This window comes from Primulina eburnea, chromosome 3 (genome assembly GCF_022965805.1).
Source record: "Primulina eburnea isolate SZY01 chromosome 3, ASM2296580v1, whole genome shotgun sequence".
In the NCBI taxonomy this organism is placed as follows: Eukaryota; Viridiplantae; Streptophyta; class Magnoliopsida; order Lamiales; family Gesneriaceae; genus Primulina; species Primulina eburnea.
Genome location: NC_133103.1, coordinates 6,663,732 through 6,686,810, shown reverse-complemented (window position 1 = coordinate 6,686,810; position 23,079 = coordinate 6,663,732). Strand labels below are relative to the sequence as shown.

At 33.5% G+C, this 23,079-nt stretch overlaps 2 protein-coding genes and 1 pseudogene across 3 annotated transcripts; 2 read left to right on the top strand and 1 right to left on the bottom strand.

Moving 5' to 3' along the window:
• Nucleotides 1-2,497: 2,497 nt before the first annotated feature.
• LOC140828691 (GDSL esterase/lipase 5-like) lies at nt 2,498-6,402 on the bottom strand (annotated as a pseudogene).
• Nucleotides 6,403-10,764: 4,362 nt separating this feature from the next.
• On the top strand, nt 10,765-17,648 carry LOC140825821 (suppressor of mec-8 and unc-52 protein homolog 2-like). The gene is made up of 11 exons (XM_073187803.1): nt 10,765-11,015; nt 11,294-11,437; nt 11,532-11,581; nt 12,872-12,986; nt 13,787-13,835; nt 13,926-14,015; nt 14,129-14,197; nt 14,277-14,400; nt 16,078-16,430; nt 16,558-16,941; nt 17,208-17,648. Exons 1-11 carry the CDS (start codon nt 10,969-10,971, stop codon nt 17,484-17,486), a joined length of 1,704 nt encoding a protein of 567 aa, XP_073043904.1. The 5' UTR covers nt 10,765-10,968; the 3' UTR covers nt 17,487-17,648.
• A 656-nt stretch (nt 17,649-18,304) lies between these two features.
• On the top strand, nt 18,305-22,772 carry LOC140825820 (uncharacterized). 2 transcript variants are annotated; one of them, XM_073187802.1, is made up of 5 exons: nt 18,305-18,477; nt 19,048-19,921; nt 20,981-21,181; nt 21,592-21,787; nt 22,356-22,772. In XM_073187802.1, exons 2-5 carry the CDS (start codon nt 19,082-19,084, stop codon nt 22,538-22,540), a joined length of 1,422 nt encoding a protein of 473 aa, XP_073043903.1. In that variant the 5' UTR covers nt 18,305-18,477; nt 19,048-19,081; the 3' UTR covers nt 22,541-22,772. The 2 variants fall into 2 exon arrangements, with proteins under 2 accessions (XP_073043903.1, XP_073043902.1); XM_073187801.1 differs by having other exon boundaries at nt 18,305-18,633.
• The last annotated feature ends 307 nt before the right edge of the window (nt 22,773-23,079 follow it).

The following is a 23,079-nucleotide window of genomic DNA, read 5'->3' as shown; positions in this document are numbered from 1 at the left end:
AAAGGAAATGAGACAATACCGATAGATAGACATGCACATCCCCGTACTCATGTCTAGCAGCCTGACCTATTAGCATCAAGTAGTGACACACTGTGCTGCCACAATTATAAAAATTAAAGTTGAATTTTAGCTAAAAAAAAATATAGTTTTTGACCTATTTGTAAGCGAATGATCTTAATATTTGGCATCAGAGCGAGGTTACGAATTCAAGTATCTCAAAAAACACATTTCAATACTTTGTGGGAATGTTAGGTTAAGCATACACGAGTTAGGATAGTATTAATATATGTGACATCTTGGGAAGTTATTGTTTGTTTAGATGTTGACGTTGTTCCGTTTGATCTAGCTGGCTAAGCGGACCATAAAAGAGTGACTTTAGATCTTAATGAGTAATATTATCTCTATTGAGAAAATTGTCTTACGTAGGAAATCAGTAAGACTGATCTCTATGGGATATGGACAGCACCAAAAAATCCGGACACATGAGCCTAATAGTCCAACCAACTAACATTCAAGTAGGTGAACTTTGCGCTGAGATGAATACAAAAAAATTAAAAAATTTGTCTTAGTTAATAATTATATCTTTTGACATAATAGTAAGTGTTTGATCTTAATAGCTAATATAAAAAAATTAGAGTTTTTTTTTACTATTATAAAACAAAAAGATTAGTTATTCATGTACTTAAATACGACTAAGCAGCTCGTGGCTTCGTGTTGTGTCGAGCTTGAAATCATCTAAGTTGCAAGTCCATCCAAAACAAGAGCTTCGCTGTTCCAGTTTTCCCATAGCTTTTGATAGGGGTTTTCCCATAGCTTTCCATAGCACGGTCGAAACAGTAACATATTATATGTCTACACAAAATAACGAGTTATATAATTATGTATATTTGACAATTAAAGTGATTAGCAAACAAAAATAATAATAATTTTTTTTCCAATTTATCACGTGGATACTAATTTAATGCTTGTCTCATCAAATATAAATACTAATTTAATGATTGTCTCATCAAATATAAATTTAAAGTTTTTATTATTATTATTTCTATATGTGTGTGGGATAAAATTCGTGAGAACCTGTTCATTATTGGTAGAGTGGGAAATAAATGACTTTAATGAATAATGTCTAATTTCGTGATGACTCGTCAATTGCCATGATAAGAGAGAGATTATAATAACAATTCATTTAATAAACTTTAATGTAATTTAATATATTCTTATCTATGAAAATCTATCTTGTGCAATAATTGATTATGAAGATAGAACTATCTTCGTGTAATATTTAATAAGGTCTTTAAATACGTAAAATAATCAAATTATAAAAACTAAAAATCATTTTAAAAAATAAAAAATAATAGCAACATTATGGGATAGAAAAAGTAAAATCATAGTGTTACACCATGACACCAAAATCATTGTATTAATTATATACGAATGGTTCTAAAACATTTTAATACTTACACGCAATTATCTCCGTCTGGCCATTAAAATCTGCCATATTCAATTATGGGTTCGTTTAAATTTTGAAATAGAACCGCATAATCTGAAAATATTCATTTAATATAATCTATTCCAAGTGTTTTTAGAATATCAAAGAAGTTAAATATTTAAATAAAAGCATAAATCTAACAGTTGTATTTTTCCTTTTGCTTGACATTATCCTTCATTTTCTTTCAAAAACTTCTTTACTTTATTCAACGCAATTGATATTTGCAAAATTGAAAAATAAATTAAAATTTTAGATTTTTTTTTTAGAAATTAGATCTCATCGTTTCATCCAAGCTACAACTTATAATACGTCACTCAAATCCAACAAATTCAAATATAATTAATTAATAACATATCATTCTAAACATCACGGAATATTATTGCTATCAACGCTTGTCCAAACGACATGTTATAAATAGTATCCCAACAATACAAATATGTTGGGATCTATTTTTCCATGCTTAACAAATTGAGTCATAGCTTGAGTAGAATAACGATCTAAGTTTCCAATTATTTGAGGGGGAATTGATTCTGCGGCATTTAGGAATATTCAGGTTTTGGACACAAAAGGAGACGGAGTCTCTATAATTTTAAGTAACCCTTTAGTACCATGGGGCCTGTTAATTCACATAAAATGTTAAAATATAGCGAACCCATTATTTTATTAATGAAATGTAACTTTCATTACTTATAAGTTAATTGTTTATTCATTTTGTACGATGGGTAAATTTCAAAAAACGGCTATATGATATTCTTTAAATTTGTGTAGCTAAAAGTTAGACGTTTCAGCCGGTAATTCTTTATATATATATATATATATATATATATATATATATATATATATATTATATATATATACACCATGAGTGTTATACAGTTGATAATACACGTAAATGTCACAAAGACATACCAAATTCCGTTAGTAAAATGGTACTTGTACCTTTTAAATATATATTTATTTGATTTGGAAATGCATGATGATTTTGTAAATTAACCATTCGCATGAAAAAAATTAGAACTTGTTTTCCAGAGTGTCATCAACTAAATCAGCAACGGCGGTATCCTCCTCGTTGAAGATTATATCTCGTAGATTAAACGGGCCAACAACTAGTGGGGGCCCGGCCCAAAGATAGTCTGCAAATTGCTGATGGATCTTTTCAGTCGGGTGAAAAGAATCCCACCTAGGGATGTAAATGATCCAAACCAAGCCGAACAGTAGCAGGCTTGAGCTTGGCTCGTTTAAGATTAATTCAAGCTCAAACTCGAGCTCGAGCTTGATTCGAGCTTTTATCATCCTGGCTTGAGTTTGGTTCGTTTAAGATTGATAGAGCTCGAGCTTTATTCGAGCTTTTATCATCAGGCTAGAATTCAACTTGTCTTGAAATTACTAAGCTTGTGAAAAGCTCGAGTTCGACTCGTTAAAAGCTCGTTTATCATATTAATCTAGCCGGGCTCGAGCTTGGTTTATTAATAGCTCGTTTACCATATTTAACAAGCCTGAATTGAGCTCGGCTCGTTTTCGCGCTCGTAAAGCATACAATTGAGCTCGAATTTGAGCTTGATTCGAGCTTGTTAAAATTAAATATATCTATGAACTAATTTTATATTAGACATAAAAGTTTAACTTTTATTAGTAATAATATTTTTATTTGTCAACTCAACAAATGAGTCAAGCTCGAGCTTACGAGCCACCTAAACGAGCCGAGTTCGAGCTCGCGAGCCTATTAACGAACATGTTTGCGAGCTCCCGAGCCGAATACGCTTAGGCTTGAGCTTGGTTTGATTAAATTGTCAAGCTGAAAATCGAGCTTGAGCTTGGTTTGATATGATTAACAAACGAACTCGAACAAGATTTTTATCGAGCCGAGCTCCGAATAGCTCGCGAACGGTTTGATTTGTTTACATCCCTATTTCCACCACACGTGTTCATCTGCATTGTCACACAATTCATAACTAGTCACTTTCTTTGTCCCTCCACAGGTGAAGAGCCCTGCATAAGGCCCGGTCCCGCAACAAGCGTTCACACCCTCCTTGAAACCTACAAATATTCATCGTATCCATGACCTGAAATCAGACTTGTATGCGACGTCGGATGACCACAATTACAAAATCAGACGGGCAACGACTTAAATTATATTCAGGGATGGTTGAAACTTGAAACATAGAAATTTTATTATTTATATTTTTTTAGTAGAGTAAAAATAGTTTGGAGGTCAAATTGTATCATTTCGATAATTATCTAGAGGCCATAGGGATTATAGGAGAAGAAACTCATAATTTTAAATGTTCTTTTTAATTCAAAATATATAATTTATGTTTTGATGAAATTGATTTGGGCATAAATCTAAAGATACGATAGTACAAAATTAGTCGTCTACGGTTCATCCTTCTAAATGTATCACGAAAACGAGATTAATCTGGAAACTTCATTCATGTTTTTCACATTGGAAAACGACTTCAGTCCATGCCAGATTCATTGGGATCCACAACTTTTAGGCTAGTGGGTATGGCAAACCAAAAGCCTACTTGGGTATTTGAAGCCGTGGGACAGAGACATTATTCCTCCATTGTTTTACTAAAAATTAAAATAATGACAAAATGATATAAATAAAATCTATGGACAACAAAGCTCGTGTTTTTATCAATTTTTCAACATGGGCAATCATCTCTCCAAATAATTCTAATAATCACTTTAAGCATAATATGCTGAATAATTATAATTTTTAAATTTTCCACATAACATGCACGACGAGTTTTTTTTTTTTTTAAATTTTTTTTGTTGATGTCGTGTCATTAACTAAACATACTTGTAAAAAGCGTTTAACATGATCAAATTATAGTTTATGAATTGCATACCGTAGTTGGATGGATTGCTGATACGATCTTGAAGCCAATCGTAGAAATTGGAGTTGAAATACTTGAAACTTTTCAACAATCGATCAAGAGTTGAGAGGACACTCTCGAGAGCATTATTATGTGCTAATGCAAGAGAATTGGCCTGCTCCAAGCACCCTCCATTGGCTTCCGGATAGAGAGCCCTTATCACAGGTAAGCACCCGAGCGGCGACAAACTTAAAAATCCAAATTTTCTCGCACCTTTTGCATATAATTCCTGGCAATTGAATCCTCGCGTTTTATTTAGAAAATTTATGCTACACAATAACATTATTCTTGAAAAAGAAAATATAAATCAAGATATTGCGTTATGATGCCGTAGTAAAAACGAAATAAAGATTTAAAAACCATTGAGATTCGAGAGTAATTGGCAGTTCATAAGTTTTTTGGGTCAAGTTTGGACTAAATTAAGGGTAGATCAAAGAATGAAGGTCTAGTAGAGTAAAACATGAAATTTAATAAACTGACGAATCAATAATCAATTGGATATTTTGCTTGCAGCCCAAATTGTTTTGTAGTTGGGCAACCACCCACGTTGACCATATTATTGATAATGCAGAGTAGGAGAATCAAAATTCTCGGACGATAAAACACAATTAAATATGTTTGATAATTTCCAAATTGTCTCCAATTCGATAATTTCAAATATAGATCAAAGTTTTTCCCTTCAACTTGATTCCTTTAATGTTCGTACTCTAACTGCTCCTGAAATCAATTTGATCTATAACAACGTTTTGAACCAATATAAAAATTTCCAAGTCAACATGTCTTACATATAAAAAGAAAAAATCATATCGCAATCCATCCAAAGGAATATATTTACATCCAATAAGTGTGTCACTTTATTAGTATGCACATAGATGAAAATGTATATATATATATATATTATTTTTATATATTGATTATTTGTCATTATATATATATATATATATATATATATATAATTACTTGTATTGCTTGTGTCAGGTTTCCAATGAGCATTCCCAAATATTCCTCGGGGGGTGAAGTTATTACATCCTGGGATTTCCAAGATAGCCACCTACATAATCGTTGCTTCCAATACTAAAGAAATAAACCGCACTTGATATTACTTCATCGGCTTTCGAGTTTCCCGAGTTTTCCTCGAGCCATTTGCGAACAACCTCAAAGTACTTTAGTTGAGTCTTAAGTCAATGGCCTGTTTAAAAAAATTCGGGAACAAAAATCAATAATAAAAAAATATAGAATTTTATGCAATAAATATTATGAAGGTCGACGGTCGCCCATTAGGACTAACCCGACTGCAATAATTCAAAATACATGTTTTTATTTCTCGGAGGGACTTTTTTTTTTAATCAAATAATTTCTAGCTAGAAATGATACATTATGGATATAAAATCGAATGATAATGATTATATTTATTTATCTGAAAGAGAATATACCACGATTATTGAATTATATTTTGAGTCGTGAAAGCGTTTCTTTTGTTTTGTGATCAATATCGAACCATCGATGAGTTATTATTGATAAATAAATCTGGTAATTTAAATATAAAGAGCCTATAACATAATATGTTTTTATTCAATAATCGTATTCTGATTTCGAGAATTTCTTCCACTAATTAATTACCTGCCCACGGCTGGTCGATGAAAGAATGCCTGCCCCGCCGGAGGCAAAGTTAACTCCATGACTATAATCAGCAGATGGATCCAAGAATGGAGGAATTATTGGCAAATTAGCATATTCAGCTATGTAACAAAGTATCAAATTAATACATCATGTGACTTGAGTACTATATACATGAATATAGCATAAAAGTACCTATAAGTAACCTATTATGAAATTTGATCATACCTATGAAATCTACGATGATCCGACCATCCGAAAACCGGCCCGTCGAATCCTTAAAGAAGCCATTTTGACCATAAGGCTTGTAATTCGCTTGATTTTCTGGGTTGTATCAATGTAATTGTTGTTTCTAGGATCAACGGACGAGTCTCCGAATATAAAGAATGTCGCGTGACGTTTTTCTGTTGAAACCATATCTGACTTGAAAACCAGAAAGACAGATAGCAATTACGTTGAAAAATATGGCCACGTTGGGATGAGAGTTGGGAAATTGTTATCTCATTTTGGTTTAGAGTTTGATTTATGGTTTAGGTAATTAAGGTTTTATAGAGTCATTCGGACACTTCCTTAAATAATGAATTAACTCTGTAAGATTGTGACAACGGCGTATATACCAATGCCTTAAGGAATTTTTTAGTGAATAAATTATGTTAAAAAATTAAAACTTAAGAGGATGAAGCTTGGAAATGTTCCGCCCTAATGTCCAAACGTCATCCCTGCCTATTTAGGGTTTTAACTTTTAACACGTTAATCACTGCCATTATAAATATATCGATTAAATAACAAATTGGAGTGGTAAGTTATTCTGAATTGAATTTTGATATTTTTATTAGTTAAAATAAGATATTAGTATAGTAAAACTTTCTACATATTTAATTGTTTTATCGTCAGATATTGCTGATGTAGTGCTAAAATTTGATTAAAAAAAAGTGACAAAAGCTTAAAAGAAATCAAATTATTGGAATAAATGTGTTTTTGACTAACTATATGAATAAATCCAATTTACAAGATAAAAATTGATATTTTCCTATATATACATACACATATGTGTGTGTTAAAAAAATTCATCTGTAATGTGTGTATTAAAATAAAATCATCTGTACTACAGACTATTATATTTTAGTTTTAATGAACATACTAAAGCTTTTTCTTCCAAAATCACTTTTATGCCAATTTGTCCTCTGGATCTCCTTGATGCAATTAACCAAACAACTGATATAATTTATACAATACCATATAATTAAATGTAAGACGTTTAAAATGAGTAATTGTGGCCTATAAAGACAAAATATTAACAAACAATATTTGAATGGAACTTTATTTTAATAATTTTTCCATGCAAAATTTGTACGCTTAAAATTATATATTTTATTAAGATTTAATGGGATAAGTTATTTTTTCATTCCATAATTTACATATTTTTCCATTTTTTTCATGTCACAAATTCATTCATAATTTAATAAACATGTTTTTTTGTTAAAAAAATTATAAATCAAGTTGGCGATTCTAAACATAGTCGATTCCAGAGCTAAACATCGTACAAGACATTTATTGTAAGTCAAAATTGATAGAACCAATGCAAGGACACAAGGAACTAGTTTCGTGTGGTTGCAGTTAAAAACAAGTACATCAAGTTTTTCTGACAATAATACAAAATTCGAGAATGTTAAATATGACAATCGAAAGTTTCATGTTACACCTCAAATTCAGGGGTCTTTTTTAAAAATATTATATTTTTAAAACCTATTTATTAAAATATAACAAATTTTAAAACTTTACAAAAGTATTGCAATCCGGAGGTTAAACTCACGGATTCACTATCGGTCAGAATCCGGGACATACTGACACGGATTCTCAGTCGGCGACGGTTTAACCAAAACCGTCGCTATTAGCGACGGTATGATAAAAACCGTCGCAATTGGCGACGATTTTAACAATAACCGTTGCTAAAGCAAGGATTTTCTTCCTATTTCATGCCTATAAATTGCACCGAGTATTTGGCGAATTCATCCCATCCTTCAGCTCAACTTTTCAGTTTTCTGCATTCTTCTTGAGCAGTTGTCGATCGTGTGCTTAACGGAATTCTTAATTTGATTTGATAGTTTTCTGTCGCATATCAATTTATCTCATCCTTCAGCTCAAAATATATTTTAATTTCTCAAAAAATAAAATAACGTTATTTTACATATAAATTTAATTCCATAACAATAATATATTAAATTTAAAAAAAATTTGTTATCTATTAAGATTTACTTGTATGAAATAACCTGTCAAAGTTAAGCTTTATTACAAAAACAAAAATTATAAAACAACATTAATTCAATAAAAATAAAATTGATGAATCAAAGAATTTTATTCAATCACAATCACAATCACAAAGTTATAATTTATTTCACATAATTATATATTACAAAGACATTGGCCGTACAACATAAATAGGCCTTACGTACTCATGTCAAGCTTTAGTGCACCATAACCTGTCAAAATTAATATTATATTAATATAAAAAATAAAATTATAATAATAGTATAATGCAATCGAAAAATTTATAATTCCAGTAATACAACATAAATAATATAATTAAAATATAACAAATTATTAAAATTACTTTTTCAAATGTGATATTACGGAATTTGTAATTATATCAGCTACCGGAGTTTAACATCTGCAATAAATTACAAACATTATCAGAAATAATATACAAAAAACAATTCAATGTAGAAAGAAAAAACAGAAATTCGAATTAGACTTGGTGCAATTCTCCCAAATTCTGATACTCAACACAATTCTCAAAAATCAAATTCTGAATTACTGAGAGTAGGCGCAATTCCCTCAAATTCTAATATGCGACAGAAACCTATCAAATCAAATTAAGAATTCCGTTAAGCACACGATCGAAACAATTTATAAGGGAAAGAGAATCACTGAATTTTTATAAAAAAAAAAGACACGGACCGAAGAAAAAAAAAACTGCTCAAGAAGAATGTCGAAATTGAAAAGTTGAGCTGAAGGATGAGATACATGGTGTAGCTTTAGCGACGGTTGTTGTGAAAACCGTCGCAACTTGCGACGGCTTTTGTAATACCGTCGCTACTAGCGACGGTTTTGGTTAAACCGTCGCCAACTGAGAATCCGTGTCAGTATGTCTCGGATTCTGACCGACAGTGAATCCGGGAGTTCAACCTCCGGATTGCAATACTTTTGTAAAGTTTTAAAATTTGCTATATTTTAATAAATAAGTTTTAAAATTATAATATTTTTAAAAAAAACCCCAAATTCAGAATCGCAAGGATGACTGAACAATGGGTCTTTGTGACAATTTTCATGTATTTGTCTTCGTTTTACTGTAACAGTTAGTCCAATTTGAGATCATTGTAAACCATTACGATTTTGGAGAAAAATAAACAGAGACGGATCTACGCTAGGGCTATAATGGCAGCCCATTTTTTTTATTTAGCGACGGTTTTAGCGACGGTTTTTGATAACCGTCGCTACTTTTGCGACGGTTTTAGTAAACCTGTCGCCGATGTGGATCGGCGACAGTTTTATCAAAAACCGGCGCAATTATTAGCGACGGTTATTGCTAAAACCGTCGCTACATTATTAAAAAATAAAAAAAGGTGGATCGACGGTTTTAATTAGCGACAGTTTATTCAATAGAACATCATTACTACTTTGATGTTTATAATGCAGCAATAGATTTCATTTTGATGTAGTTAAATACTCGGTTCAATGAGTCATCGGTGAAACTTCTTTCTCTTAGTATAGCTTTAGATCCTAAAAATTCATTTGACTCATTTAACAGTGATGATATTTGCAAGCTTGCGAAGAAGTTTTATCCTGGAGATTTCACAGATCAAGAAATTGTTGTTTTGAAGTATGAATTGATACATTTATAAACTCGATGTGATGCAGAATTTAAAGGTTTCTACACTTGTTGAGTTGTGTCAGCAATTGACCGAGAGTGGACGGTCAAGTGTTTATGTTATGCTGACTAGATTGATTCATCTTGTTTTGACATTATCTGTGTCTACTGCCACTATTGAACGGGCTTTTTCAGCAATGAAGCATGTGAAGACGGCACTTCGCAATAAAATGGAGGATGACTTTCTTGCCGATTGTTTGACACTCTATATTGAACGAGATTTAGCTAAACATATTGATGTAAATTCTATTATTGATGAATTTTATGTTTTAAAATCCCGTAAGGCACAACTTCGTTGAACGATATAATGTACTTTTTTTTTAATAATATATAACTTATCATATTGAGTTCAAGTCCACCCCAACTCTTATTCCTGGATCCGTCCCTGAAAATAAAGATATAAAACAGAGCATTGAAACATCAAACGAACAATTGATTTTTTCTCATCTTGACAATCGACGTCAAGTTATATAAGTTATATTTGAAACTTGAATACGTCCATACGATAAGAGTATATTAGCGACCACACACACATAATGTGTATGTGATACAATATAATAATATATATATATATATATATATATATATATATATATATTTATTTAGTGATTAAAATTATTTAATTTCACTATCGTAAGATGTGTGGTTAAGAGAGAAAATAAACTAAAATATTAGTTTCTACTTTTGGTATATTGTTAATTTTTTAAGGGGAAAAATGGAGAGATTTTTATAGAATCATTGACCAAAAAAGTTGACCTTCCTGTGTTATAATATCGTATAAATATTTAGAATGACAATTGAATCTAAATATGAACGAACTCATAAAACGTGATTAGATAGTTATTTTGTTTACAAAAACAGTGGGTGGTAGTTGCGTACTTTCACGCATGAAATGTCGAAGCTATCGAAGCAAACTCTTCATGCGTTAATTTACTGCCTCATCCCACTCCGGTGCCATGATTCATCTTAAAAGCCCTCATTTTGTGAGATTGAGAAAGGATCCCCAATCCAAAATTAAATAGGTAATATTGTGTCTGGTTTGCACGTTCTCAGAGATGTCCTCGAAGCGTAATCCCAAGGAGAAGACCGTTCGCCGCCACCCGTATGTGTTTCCTTCTCTTTCTGTTTTTTTACGTGTGATCATATGTTCTAAATTTCTAATTTGTCAATTTCGAATGTTTCTTGTTATTTTTTGTTCATCTGGTCTGTTTGGTTTGCTGACGCGGAATTTGTGTTTTTGCTTTTGTGTGTATTACTGTTCTGGGGTCCTAATAAGCTTCGGAGGCTCATTGTTTTAGTTAATCATTTGTTGGGATGAAGGGAGGGAGTTTTCGGTTGAGTTATATTGGTTTTTGAGAGTGTGGATGTAAAATTTTGCAGCAAAGAGGAGAAGCCGGAGGAACCGGAGCTTCCAAAGTACAGGGACAGAGCGAAGGAGCGGAGAGAGGACCAGAATCCCGATTATGAGATAACTGAATTGACGTCCTTTCATGCTGTTGCACCCCCAGGAACTGTTGATCTCTTGTGAGTTACTGCCAAATATTGTCTATAGACCTTTTGTCGGTATGTTTTTGTTATGATTGTTTTTGTGTAATTAACCGTGCTTCTGGTATTAAAGGTCTGCTGATGCCCATAAGTTATCTATTGAGAAGAGCAAATATCTTGGAGGTATAAATTTTTAGATAATTCGCTAGTTCTTGAATACATATTAAAACAAAATCCTATGTATTTGAATTTTTATGTTTATATGGTAGTTCGTTATGGTCGATAAATAACTAATCAGCTACATCTTCTGGCAAGAATAAACAGACATTTATCTGTTGCCCATGCTTGGCTTCTCAGTGCCTGAGGATATGTATTCTTGGAGATGGTATTGAAAAACATGATGTTATATGGTTTGTTTTTTGAATCAAACATTTCTTATGCTTATTTTTTAAATAAATTTATGGATTTTTTAAAATTTAAACTATAACGCTGTGTGTTGGAATATGATAATAGAATTTTTGGAATATGATAAAAAGTTTTGAAAAATTGATGATTATGTTGGTAGGGGTAAAGGTGAAATGGAAATGAGTTTTTAGTAAAGAAAGTTAAAGCAAGATGGTAATAGTTTCCCCCCTTTTTTAGATATAATATGTTTTGGAAAATGAAACCGAACATAGCTTTAGCTTTCAGTGCTTCTCCTTCTCTTGAAGAATTTTTTTTATAAGAAAGCTATCTTTGAACTATTGTATCCAAACCAAAAACAATTTCTACTTCTTTTAAAATAACACTTTGAAAGTCATGCTTAATAACGTACTTTTATAAGCTTAGTGTTTTGTATATAAAGATACTCAATTTCAGCTGTTTGGAGTTGAGCAACTCAACTTATTTTATTCAATTTCACTGAGACTGAGTTGGATGAGCGGAAACATAATTTGGATGTACTTTCAATGATTTTGTTTTTCCTTTCATTCTCCTTCAGTGATTCCTGGGTCATATCACACTCTTACTGTTTTTGTACGTGAAATCCAAGTTATTAAATTTCAAATTAATTGTTAAAATCCTAGTTTGAGGGTTTTCTGTATGCTTTAATCACAAAGCTCTCGGGTAATTTGTAATTACAGATTATTTTATTTGCTTAAACTTTTGCTAAATTCCCTCCATACCAACGTTATGTTACTTGTACAATTGAATTTATAAACTATGGGTCGAAATTCGAATTCAAATTGTTTTTGTTCAAATCTGTAACTCCTATGATGATCATGCAGTTGAATAGAGTGGGATTTTTAAATTCTTTTATCTCCAAAACATGCAATTTTATGATATTTTGACTCTGATAATTTGGGCTCGTCTCCATCATCATGAAAACTCATACAATTGGTTTTTCGTGATTGTCTAATGGAATAATGAGTCTGGATGTGACTGTTTCATTGTTTTAATGGACTTCACTAATGGGTTGGTGATTATGCTGATCAGGTGATGTTGAACACACACATTTGGTGAAGGGGTTGGATTATGCTTTGCTTCATAAAGTGCGAAGTGAAATAGACAAGAAGCCTGATGTTGGAGAAGGGGCCGATGGGCAATCCAAGTAAGTTTCTATGTTTTGCTTCCAAGCACATTGAAAATTTGTTGAACGTGTTTTCACTTCTTGGCCTTGAGAAACCACTTATGTGAAAATACTCTGCTAATTTTCAGATCTTTCCTTTTTATTTTTGTTATCCTGGTAACGTAGAACACATGGCAATGGATGTTTTTTTAGGTACAGTAACAAGAGACTTAATATCTCTTTTTGGAAGCCTGTGTAAGGCTCCGGCTTAGTGCTTAGCTGTATCTGATATGCCAAAAATCTGTTTTACATCTTAGTGCTTAGCTGTATGTGATATGCCAAAAATGTGTGTTACATCTGATGACACTTATTCCAAAACCTTTGTTTACCAGTTAAGAAATATGAGGATCTAAAAAGTGCGAGGGAGGATCCCAAGCATTAATCTCTTTACAAGTTAGATGAAGGTAGTTGAACAGGACTATCTTTGTCGAGAATTGCAAACGCCTCTACTTTCTTGAACCTTAAGCTGAACCATCTCTTTTAACAAACAGAGTTGACGACTGTATAGCATCTCCTTAAAGACTGTCAAGGATAAACATTTTATTGATAATAATTTGGATAATGATTCTTTGCAGTACATCCACAGGTTAAGGTTTTGTTTAGAAGATTCAAAACTTACAAGTTATAATCACTCCTAACAGACAATTTTATTTTACACATTTTCCAGAATCAGATAATTGATAAAGTGAATGTAATGTATACATGCACTAGGTGCAAATTATAGAATATTCATAAATTTTGTCTTTATTGACTTATGGATTAAGAATATCTGATGTTAACAGAGGATCAAAAGATGATCAACCAGTAGCTTTCCGAACTGCATCCGCAAAGGTGTGCACATTTTTGTCTGGTATTAGCTTAATTTTTGAGTTGCTGGATAAATTCGTTCTTTTGAAATAACTGCAATTCTTTTTGTCACAGTCAGTTTATCAGTGGATAGTCAAGCCACAAACTACCATCAAGACCAATGAAATGTTCCTACCTGGACGAATGTTGTTCATATTTAACATGGTGACAATTTCTAATTTTTTACGTTTGGTTATTTGTTGCTTCTGAAGTTTTCCTTTTCTGATTGAATAAAATTGTGAGCTACATCTATTGAAAAAGAATTGTTTATGTGTCAGGAAAACGGGTTTTCCCATGATATTCCAACCACTATGCACCGCAGTAAAGCTGATTGTCCTGTTCCCGAGGTATGTCTTTTGTTTTTTTCTATGTAGTCAGTCCTCTTTATATGTTTTCTGTTTGAATTGTTTTCTTATTTATTTCCAGGAAATGGTTACTGTCAGTGTTGATGGTTCGGTCTTAGATCGTATTGCCAAAATTATGTCATATCTTCGCCTAGGATCATCTGGAAAAGTTCTCAAAAAGAAGAAGAAAGATAAAGATGCGAAAGGTGCTTTCCTTAGGTTTGCAGAACATGATCCCAGTTTTTACACTTTTATACATATGATATTACTGGATATAATCCTTGTAGTTCATTATCTGTAGCGCCCTTACCCGAACCACTATTAAACAGACTAAAAAACATGCCACATTAAACTTAATCATCACAATTAAACAACGGAAACCAAATACTTAATCATCTTACAATCCAAATGAAAACAAAACAATAATAGCAGTCTTAAACATTAATACAGCCATAACAAATACATGATTCTGAACGTGAAAACGTTAAACCACAGAAAACCTCCACTGGATCACCACCGAAAACCCAACTACTCTAGCCACTGTCCTGGTCGTCCGAAACGTCCAACCTAAGATCTGTCCCGTGGAATGGGGTGTCCAAGATGAAAACAAGGACGTGAGCTACAATCGCCCAATACGAGAATGTACGAGTATACAAACTGATATGATGCATGCGAAATGCAATATGCTCGGATATCAAGGATCAAGCCAAGAATCTCATGCTCAGTCTAGAGGCGCCTGAGTGTGTAGTCTCTGATCTATCCTAGGCATATTTTGGCTCCCACACTCATCATCAAGACGTGGACCTGCAATGTCCAGGTCATCAGAGCCCGCGGGTCCCGTCGGACACTGTAGCTCTCGACGCCCCATCGTCCACAATACAGAATAGGGCTGAGCGGCCCCCACAAACGAGGTATATCTCAAAAGATATCAGGCTCAACATGATATGTCATGCATTAATATGCCAAAGCAGTAAAACATGTATCATGCAACAGATAAATATGCAGCATATAAGTGTGTATACTACGCTTGGATATCTCAGTCAGTACATCACGTACCTCACTAAAACAATCTGACAGAAAGCTCTGAACCTAGACAATACCAACATAATGAAATTATTATCAAACCAGATCAAACATGCTACAAAGATCTCCCTAATGATCCTTAAATCACTAACTAAGGATTTAGGATTATACCTGCGTCCGTCGTCAGCCCGCTGATGATGTCTTGATCTCAGTTCACCGACCCTCCTCGAGTCGACACTAGCTCCGAAACTTCCCGACACCCAAGTGCCCTAGAAACTAGCTAGAAAACCTAAGGTACAACTAGAGCTCTCTCTGAAGAATGCGGTGAAAGAAACAAAAGAATCGGCTTCCATTTATAGGCTGCATCCGGACTATTTCAGAAAATCCGAACCAATCTTATCTGCCACGTGTCAGAATCTCATTTGTCTAGTTGGATTTCTCGAGATAATGTAATCCGAAGTAGATCGGGTTATCCATTTAAAATTCGGTAGGATAACAACAGCTTAATCCCGGATTATCAATTCCTTAATAATACTTTATTAACAAATCATTAATTATCTCTTAATTAATACTTCATTCAAAATAAGAATTCGGATCATTACATTATCAATCATATTTCAGTCATGAAATGTTCACTACACTGATGGATTATTGAAGTACTCCCTATAGCTAGTGCTGATCTAGATCACGCTTGCATAAAAGTGAGAGAATAATGATTCCATATGTAACATGGAGGCAGCATCTCATTTTCTTATTTTAGGCCTTTATTTTTCAATTTATTTGTTTTATGCATTGTGCATGTTTTTATTTTTTCCAAATGGTTACAATTGCTTTTTGTAATGTGAATTTGTATTATTCAGGGAAGCCATTGACTGCTTCTAATGGATACGAGGAAGATGAGAAATTGTCAAAATCTGATTTGTTGAAGAATCTAAATGGAAGGGAAATTCTACCACCACCTCCCCCACCTCCTAGAAAGAACTATATTGATCCAAAAGATAATCAGGTCCCAGCTGATGTTAGGAAAGAAGAAGAGGATATTTTTGTTGGGGATGGCGTAGATTACTCTATTCCCGGTAAGGATATGAGCCAAAGCCCAATTTCAGAGGACATGGAAGAATCTCCTCGAAATAAAGAGAGAACTTCCTATTTCACCGAACCGGCCTATGGTCCGGTTCCTCCCTCTGAACTATCTCATGGCTGGCAACAAACAGTGAGTGCCTTGGGTTTTAGTTTTGCATAAAAAAGAAACAGTATTATACCTTATCTGCCCTACTTTAAATTTTCTACCCTTTATTTTTGAAGTTCCACTTTTTTTAAAAGTTCTATTTCTTCTTTAGAACGGATATGATGCATTGCAAGCTCAAGCATTGGCAGGTGGCTACCAAGGAGAGTGGCAGGACTACCAATATGCTGAACAACTTGTGTACCCTGAGCAATATCTACAGCAAGAAATTCAGGCATATGAAATGCAGGCTGGAGTAGATATTCAACTCGAACCACAGTTGATGACTCAGGAAGAGAAGGATAGAGGCTTAGGATCCGTGTTTAAGAGGGACGATCAGCGACTAAAACAACTAAGGGAGAAAGATTCCCGAGAGAAAGATCCAAATTTTATTTCCGAGAGTTACTCCGAGTGCTATCCCGGTTACCAAGAATATAACCGGGCAGTTGTTGACAGTGATGATGAAGATGATTTATCCAAAATGGATATGGGAGGACGAGTAAGTATTTTTCTGCTGTTACCAAATATTGATACAAATCAACACACTACATATATCTTTTCTAGATTCTTTAGTTATAGCATATTTGTGAAAAATGGTCTAGAAGTTTCCACATGCCACTGAATCATCCTTCCCCTTGTTTTGACCCCCTCGACATTCCTGGATTCACAATAAACCGATGTTACAGCTTTGATTTATGCAACAAACAGTTCTGCTTTTCTTGGGAGGGTGAAACAAGTTCGGAATATTCTTTTAACTTTTTGCAGGCGAAGGGACGACTCCATCGGTGGGACTTTGAGACAGAAGAAGAATGGGCTAAATATAATGAGCAGAAAGAAGCCATGCCTAAAGCTGCATTCCAGTTTGGTGTGAAGATGCAAGATGGGCGGAAGACCCGAAAACAGAATAGAGATCAGAAACTGAACAACGACCTGCACAAGATAAACCGAATTCTTGCCAGAAAGAACTCGGAGAAGGGAGAGAGAAATGATGATGGAGGGATTTACGACGACGACGCACATTCTGGAAAGAAACTTAGAATATGAAGTTTCGAGACTATTTCCAGGCTGGGAGTTCTGCTGAATTTTTTATTGTTTTATGTGTAATTTAGTTTTTGGTTCAGTGGAAAGAGGGCAAACATTTTGTGTCGTATCCATTGTTGGTATTGTGCCTGATTTCGACGGTAAAAATATGGGCTCTGTTTACTACTTCTCAGTCTTTGGTAAGCAAGTAATCTTATTTAGTTTTCCATATTTAAAAAAAAATAATAAATAATGATAGCTTTTATCCACGAAAACGGTATTTTTAACTCTTCATTATTATATTTATCGTTTAAATATTTATATAATCTTATTATTTTAATTATGAGAAACTTTTGTTTTCAAGTGTATAATTTGTTTTTGTTTCTACAAAATATTCTCTCTCAATTATACGTATAGTTACTTGGTTCGCATTAAATAATTGTGGGCGTGAGAAAATCAAAGCTACTAACGTATCATTTAGAACTAGATAAAATAATAGTTGCTGTTTGTGAAATGAACGCCAGGGATATGCACTTGGATGCAGCTATTTCGTAACAAGTTGGAATTCATCTTACCACTTTTATAAAATTACGGCAAAAAAATATATTATAAACACCTATTTTATTAAGTTTGTGGTATATCATCTATATATCAATAAAATATTTTTTCTTTATGTTCATTTTGAAATTTTAAATGATAATATTATCAACTTAAATAATTATTTTTAGTTTTTAATTTTAATAAAATCTCTTGATTTTTCACACGAAAAACTATTTAATATAAATTTTCTAATATGTATGTACGCATCACATATGATATTAATCAAATATTAAAAAATTTCAGTTTGAAGTAGGTGTTTTTTTTTTTGGAAGCGATAAAACGTCTCGTTTCGGCCACAATGAAAATCCCTTTTCTTCCATCGTATTACACAATTAGGCGATTTACTCTTCGATTGTTTATAGATTCATCTTTAATCTTGATCCAGTCGAGCGTTTTCATCTGAATTAAATTTCAGGTTTTTTCGTTTTGAATTTCAGTTTTTATCTCCGTAACCCTAAATTGATAGAATTGTGCGATTGCGTGAACACTGTATTGGCGGCGATTGTTCTGGGCAACTAACTCTTTCTTCCTCGCGCAAAAAGAAAATTTTAATTTTGGCCGTGTTGTAAGGGTGAGCCGACTGTTTTGATTTATTTCCCAGCTGCTCGTTTGTTTATTTCTGCTCATGTTATATTTAGTTTACCGACTCAATTATGCAGCTGTAATTGTTTTCTTGAAAATGTTTAAATGAAATTTCACTCTATGCTGTCATAAATAACTAACTTAGCTCTTTGATTGCAGTTGCTTTGAATATGTGTGATACTGGATTCTTGGTTTCATGCGAGATTTGCTTAGAATTGTTACTTTTGCCTGGGTCGCAATTTTGTTTCTGTAGATATGCATTTACAACTTTCAACTTGTTTCCACGTGTAACATTCTTAGAAGTGCTAGTTTTACCTGACTTCCTTGCTTTTGCTATTTTGATGATATGCGAGAAATCTTGATGTGATTTCTTATAGTGATTTCCTATTTCCCTTCTCTTTAGGGCGTCGTTATTGAGTATAGGCTGGTTCGTATTTATGGCAGCATCGAATGGTAAAGTCATGTACTCTTCTATTTCGAATGTAGAAAGGGAAAATAGAAAGTTCGCATTTGTAGATGACTTCGATGATGATTCCTGGTCTGCTGGGCCTGAAGAGCCACACATGGAGGCCTTGAATAAAAAAGTATCATATTCATTGCCATTTGGTTCTGAAGATTTTATGGATGATGGGTATGACTCGGGAGATGATAGATACAACCTTGTGCGTCACAGTGGCCCCCCTGAGGTGAACCTGAGGAATGTATTGAATGGGATGTTTGCTATCCTGACAGGGCGTAATAAAGATCATTCTAATCTCAGCAGCAGTTCAAATGTTTCATTTCTTGGATCTTCAAAGAATGGAGAGACATTCTTGCACTCTTCAGTTTACATACCAAGTGCTCCCCCACTTCTCGAACAGAAAGCATTTGATTATAATGCTTACAAAGAAATTTTAGAAGCTGAACCACCTGAATGGCTTCCAGACAGTTCCACAACAGTTTGTATGCAGTGCAATTCTCCATTTACAGCTTTGACTAGAGGAAGACACCATTGTCGCTTTTGTGGAGCTATCTTTTGCAGAGCGTGCTCAAAAGGCAGGTGCTTATTACCAGCTAAGTTTAGGGAGAGGAATCCGCAGAGGGTGTGTGACACCTGCTATGATAGGCTTGATCCATTGCAGGGTGTTTTAATCAACACCATTAGCAACGCTGTACAGGTTGCAAAGCATGATGTAATGGATTGGACTTGTTCAAGAGGATGGATTAACCTTCCACTTGGTTTGTCCATGGAGCATGAAATATTTAAGTCGGCGAACACATTGAGGAGCTTTTGCCAGGTTCAGTTCCTATGCTTTTACATGCTTTCACGTAAGTTAATGACTGTATTAGTTTACAGACACACCTCAATTTACCAATTGTTGCGAACACATTATGTTTCAATACAAAATCACGAGGATTAAACTAAATGATGTTTTTCCTAAAATTATTTAAAACAACTTATAAACAAGCTCCTAGAGTTTGTAAGCTTTTTTAGGAGCTTAGAAGCTATTTGGACTTGTTTAAAAAATAAGATGTTAAAGTGTTTGGATAAACTTATTTTAAATAAGTTAAAGATATTGATATGTTCGGTATTATAAGCTCTTTTTATTTTTAAAATTACCAAAAAAAGGTATAATGCTATGAAGGTAATGTAAATAGTTATATATATACGAAAAGTGATTTAGAATAAACCTAAATTTTAAAAAATGAAACTATTTTTTATTCTTATCTAGAAAAATGATATTATTTGGAATTTTTTTAAAAAAATAATATTTTATGGGTGGAGGACATGGTGAAGATTTTTTGAAAATATGCAAGGATATTTTGTAGAAGAAACACTTTAAAATAAGATATTTTTTAAATAAGTAAGGTTACTCCAACTTTTTAAAAAACAACTTATAAGCTGTGAAACAAATTATTTTGACAGCTCATAAGCTGTTTGACTAAATTAAGGCCAAATAGATTTGAACAGCTTATAAGCTCCAAAACAACTTATAAGTTATTTTGTAGAGCTTATAAGGTTAGCCAAACATCCTCTAAGAACCAACCAAAAAGATTTAGATTAAGAAATATAATTAAACATTATAAATAAGGAAAGAGAATTAATATGACAGAACGGTTGAACAGATCGGGCTTTGCCCCAAGAGCAGGAGTAGCTCTTGCTGAAACCTCCTTGCCCCTAGCACCAGAGAGTCCTGAAAATATTATAAAAGTTATAGCTTTTCCTCTAATCCAAAGTAAACTCTAACCTACCGCTAGGTGGCTATCAAAAGCCTAATGGACCTGCAGTTCGGCCAAAGTTTACTGTTTATGAATGACCATCTTTATTAATTGAAACCAAAGTGTATATTGCCCAGGCTGCAAGATTGAACCCTGAGAAGTCAATTCCTGCTGCTGTTTTAAGAGGAGCCAGAGGTTTAGCTATCCTAACAGTTGCAAAAGCTGGAGTGCTACTTGCGTACAAATTTGGAACAGGATTAGTTGTCGCTAGGAGGTCAGATGGGTCATGGTCTGCACCATCTGCTGTACTTTCTGTTGGTTTAGGATGGGGTGCTCAGGTATTAACAAAAGTTGTTCGCACATTTATATTGCTTCTTCTGGTTTTATTGGTTCTTGTACAGCTTTTAATAAAGAAAACATGACCAAACGTCAGGAATAGTCTTATCTTGGTTATTATTGAAATATGAAATATCTTATGTGAAAGATTCGTTTCTGTCTTTTTATCAAATACCGCAGTAATATTGGAAAAGGGTAGAGAGAATTTGGATGCACGAGTTCTGACGTTCTCCGTGATTGGAATTATTTGAGCTCTTTTGTTATGATATCCTATTAATTTGTATTTCTCTTCTATTAAAACTTTATCAGTTGCTGGTATGCCACAATGGACTTCTGTTTTTGAAGTGACTGTTCCTTTGTATATGCAAGTTGTGTCGCCTCTAGTTACAACAGACTTTTTATGTGATTACAGGTTGGGGGCGAACTCGTGGATTTCATTATCGTGCTACGTGACCATGAAGCTGTGAAAACATTTTGTAGTCGCATGCATTTTTCTCTTGGTGCTGGTTGTAGTGCTGCAGCTGGACCGATAGGGAGAGTTATAGAAGCAGATCTGCGAGCTGGAGACAAAGGTTCTGGCATGTGCTACACTTACAGTTGCAGTAAAGGTACAGTATTCTTTATTATACTTTTGTGGATTTGTGACATAGCTGAATGTCAAAATTATGGTGTTTTTGTTTCTTAAACTGAAAATTTAGGTTGCTACTCATTCGGATCGACGATTCCTAATGAAGGATAGAACAAATAATGGCCTACCTTTGGTTGATTATTAACTAGAAGCCATTGCATGCAAAACTTCTAAGAATAAGTGGTGTCTTGAGGGAATTTTGGATGAGAAGCATGATATTTTATGACATTGCTAGCATAATTTGGTAACAGGTGGTTGTACACCACAACTCAATGATCGGTCTCTTGATTTCTTGTCCTTTCCATTTTCTTTTGCGTATTCCAATAATGAATTACGATGGCATATTCATGTGCTGATTTGATTTATTGTGTGATTACTAGATGTTCAAAACCTTTTTCGCTAAATTATCAATGAAACCGTTATTTGTGGAACATTCATTTCCACCTAAATCTACGCTCAATTGGCAAGTTCTTTTAGGTGAAGAAATATTTCTTTTTAGAAAAATAGTAAAAGAAAATTCACCTGTGTATTTGGTGTGGACGGATCAGGTGCTTTTGTGGGTGTATCACTTGAAGGGAACATTGTTGCGACAAAAATGGATACAAATCTTCGTTTCTACGGTGATCCGTATCTCACCACTTCTGATATCCTACTTGGGACAGTGGACAGACCGAAGGCCGCTGAACCATTATACGCTTCTCTTAGCAACCTTTACTCTAAGTTGCAATGCTAGTTCCATTGGCTCATTTAAATATGCGCCTTTATAAGGTGAGAACTTGGTGAAAATTTCAGGAAATTATGTGTGTGTCGATTCTCACTCTCTTTGCAACTATTGTGAATATTGATTGTTATTCCCCTGTAATGTTCTTAAAGGTTAGATACAGTCTAAAGGTTAAATTACTTGTATATACATGGAAGAAATGATGTGTTTCATGAAACAATTAATGTAAGTTCTACTGTCTATATGTGCTGGAACCTATTTGCTAAGTTGTGCACTATGATTTATTTTCTACAACTTGATGATTTTTATAAGAAATTGAGGAATGTTCGTTTGTTTTCTTTTAATATATTTGTATGAAAATGTTATTTTGTGGAATAATTTAATGAGAGTAAAATGTGAATTTGAAATTATTTTTTGAGGGGGACCGTACTTACAGATCATGTGAGCTTCGGGCTGATAAATAGTGTTATATTCAAAAATATAATATAATATGATAATGAGGTTTTTTTTTTGAAGAAGTGGAAACTAATGAAAAATAATGAGTATATGAA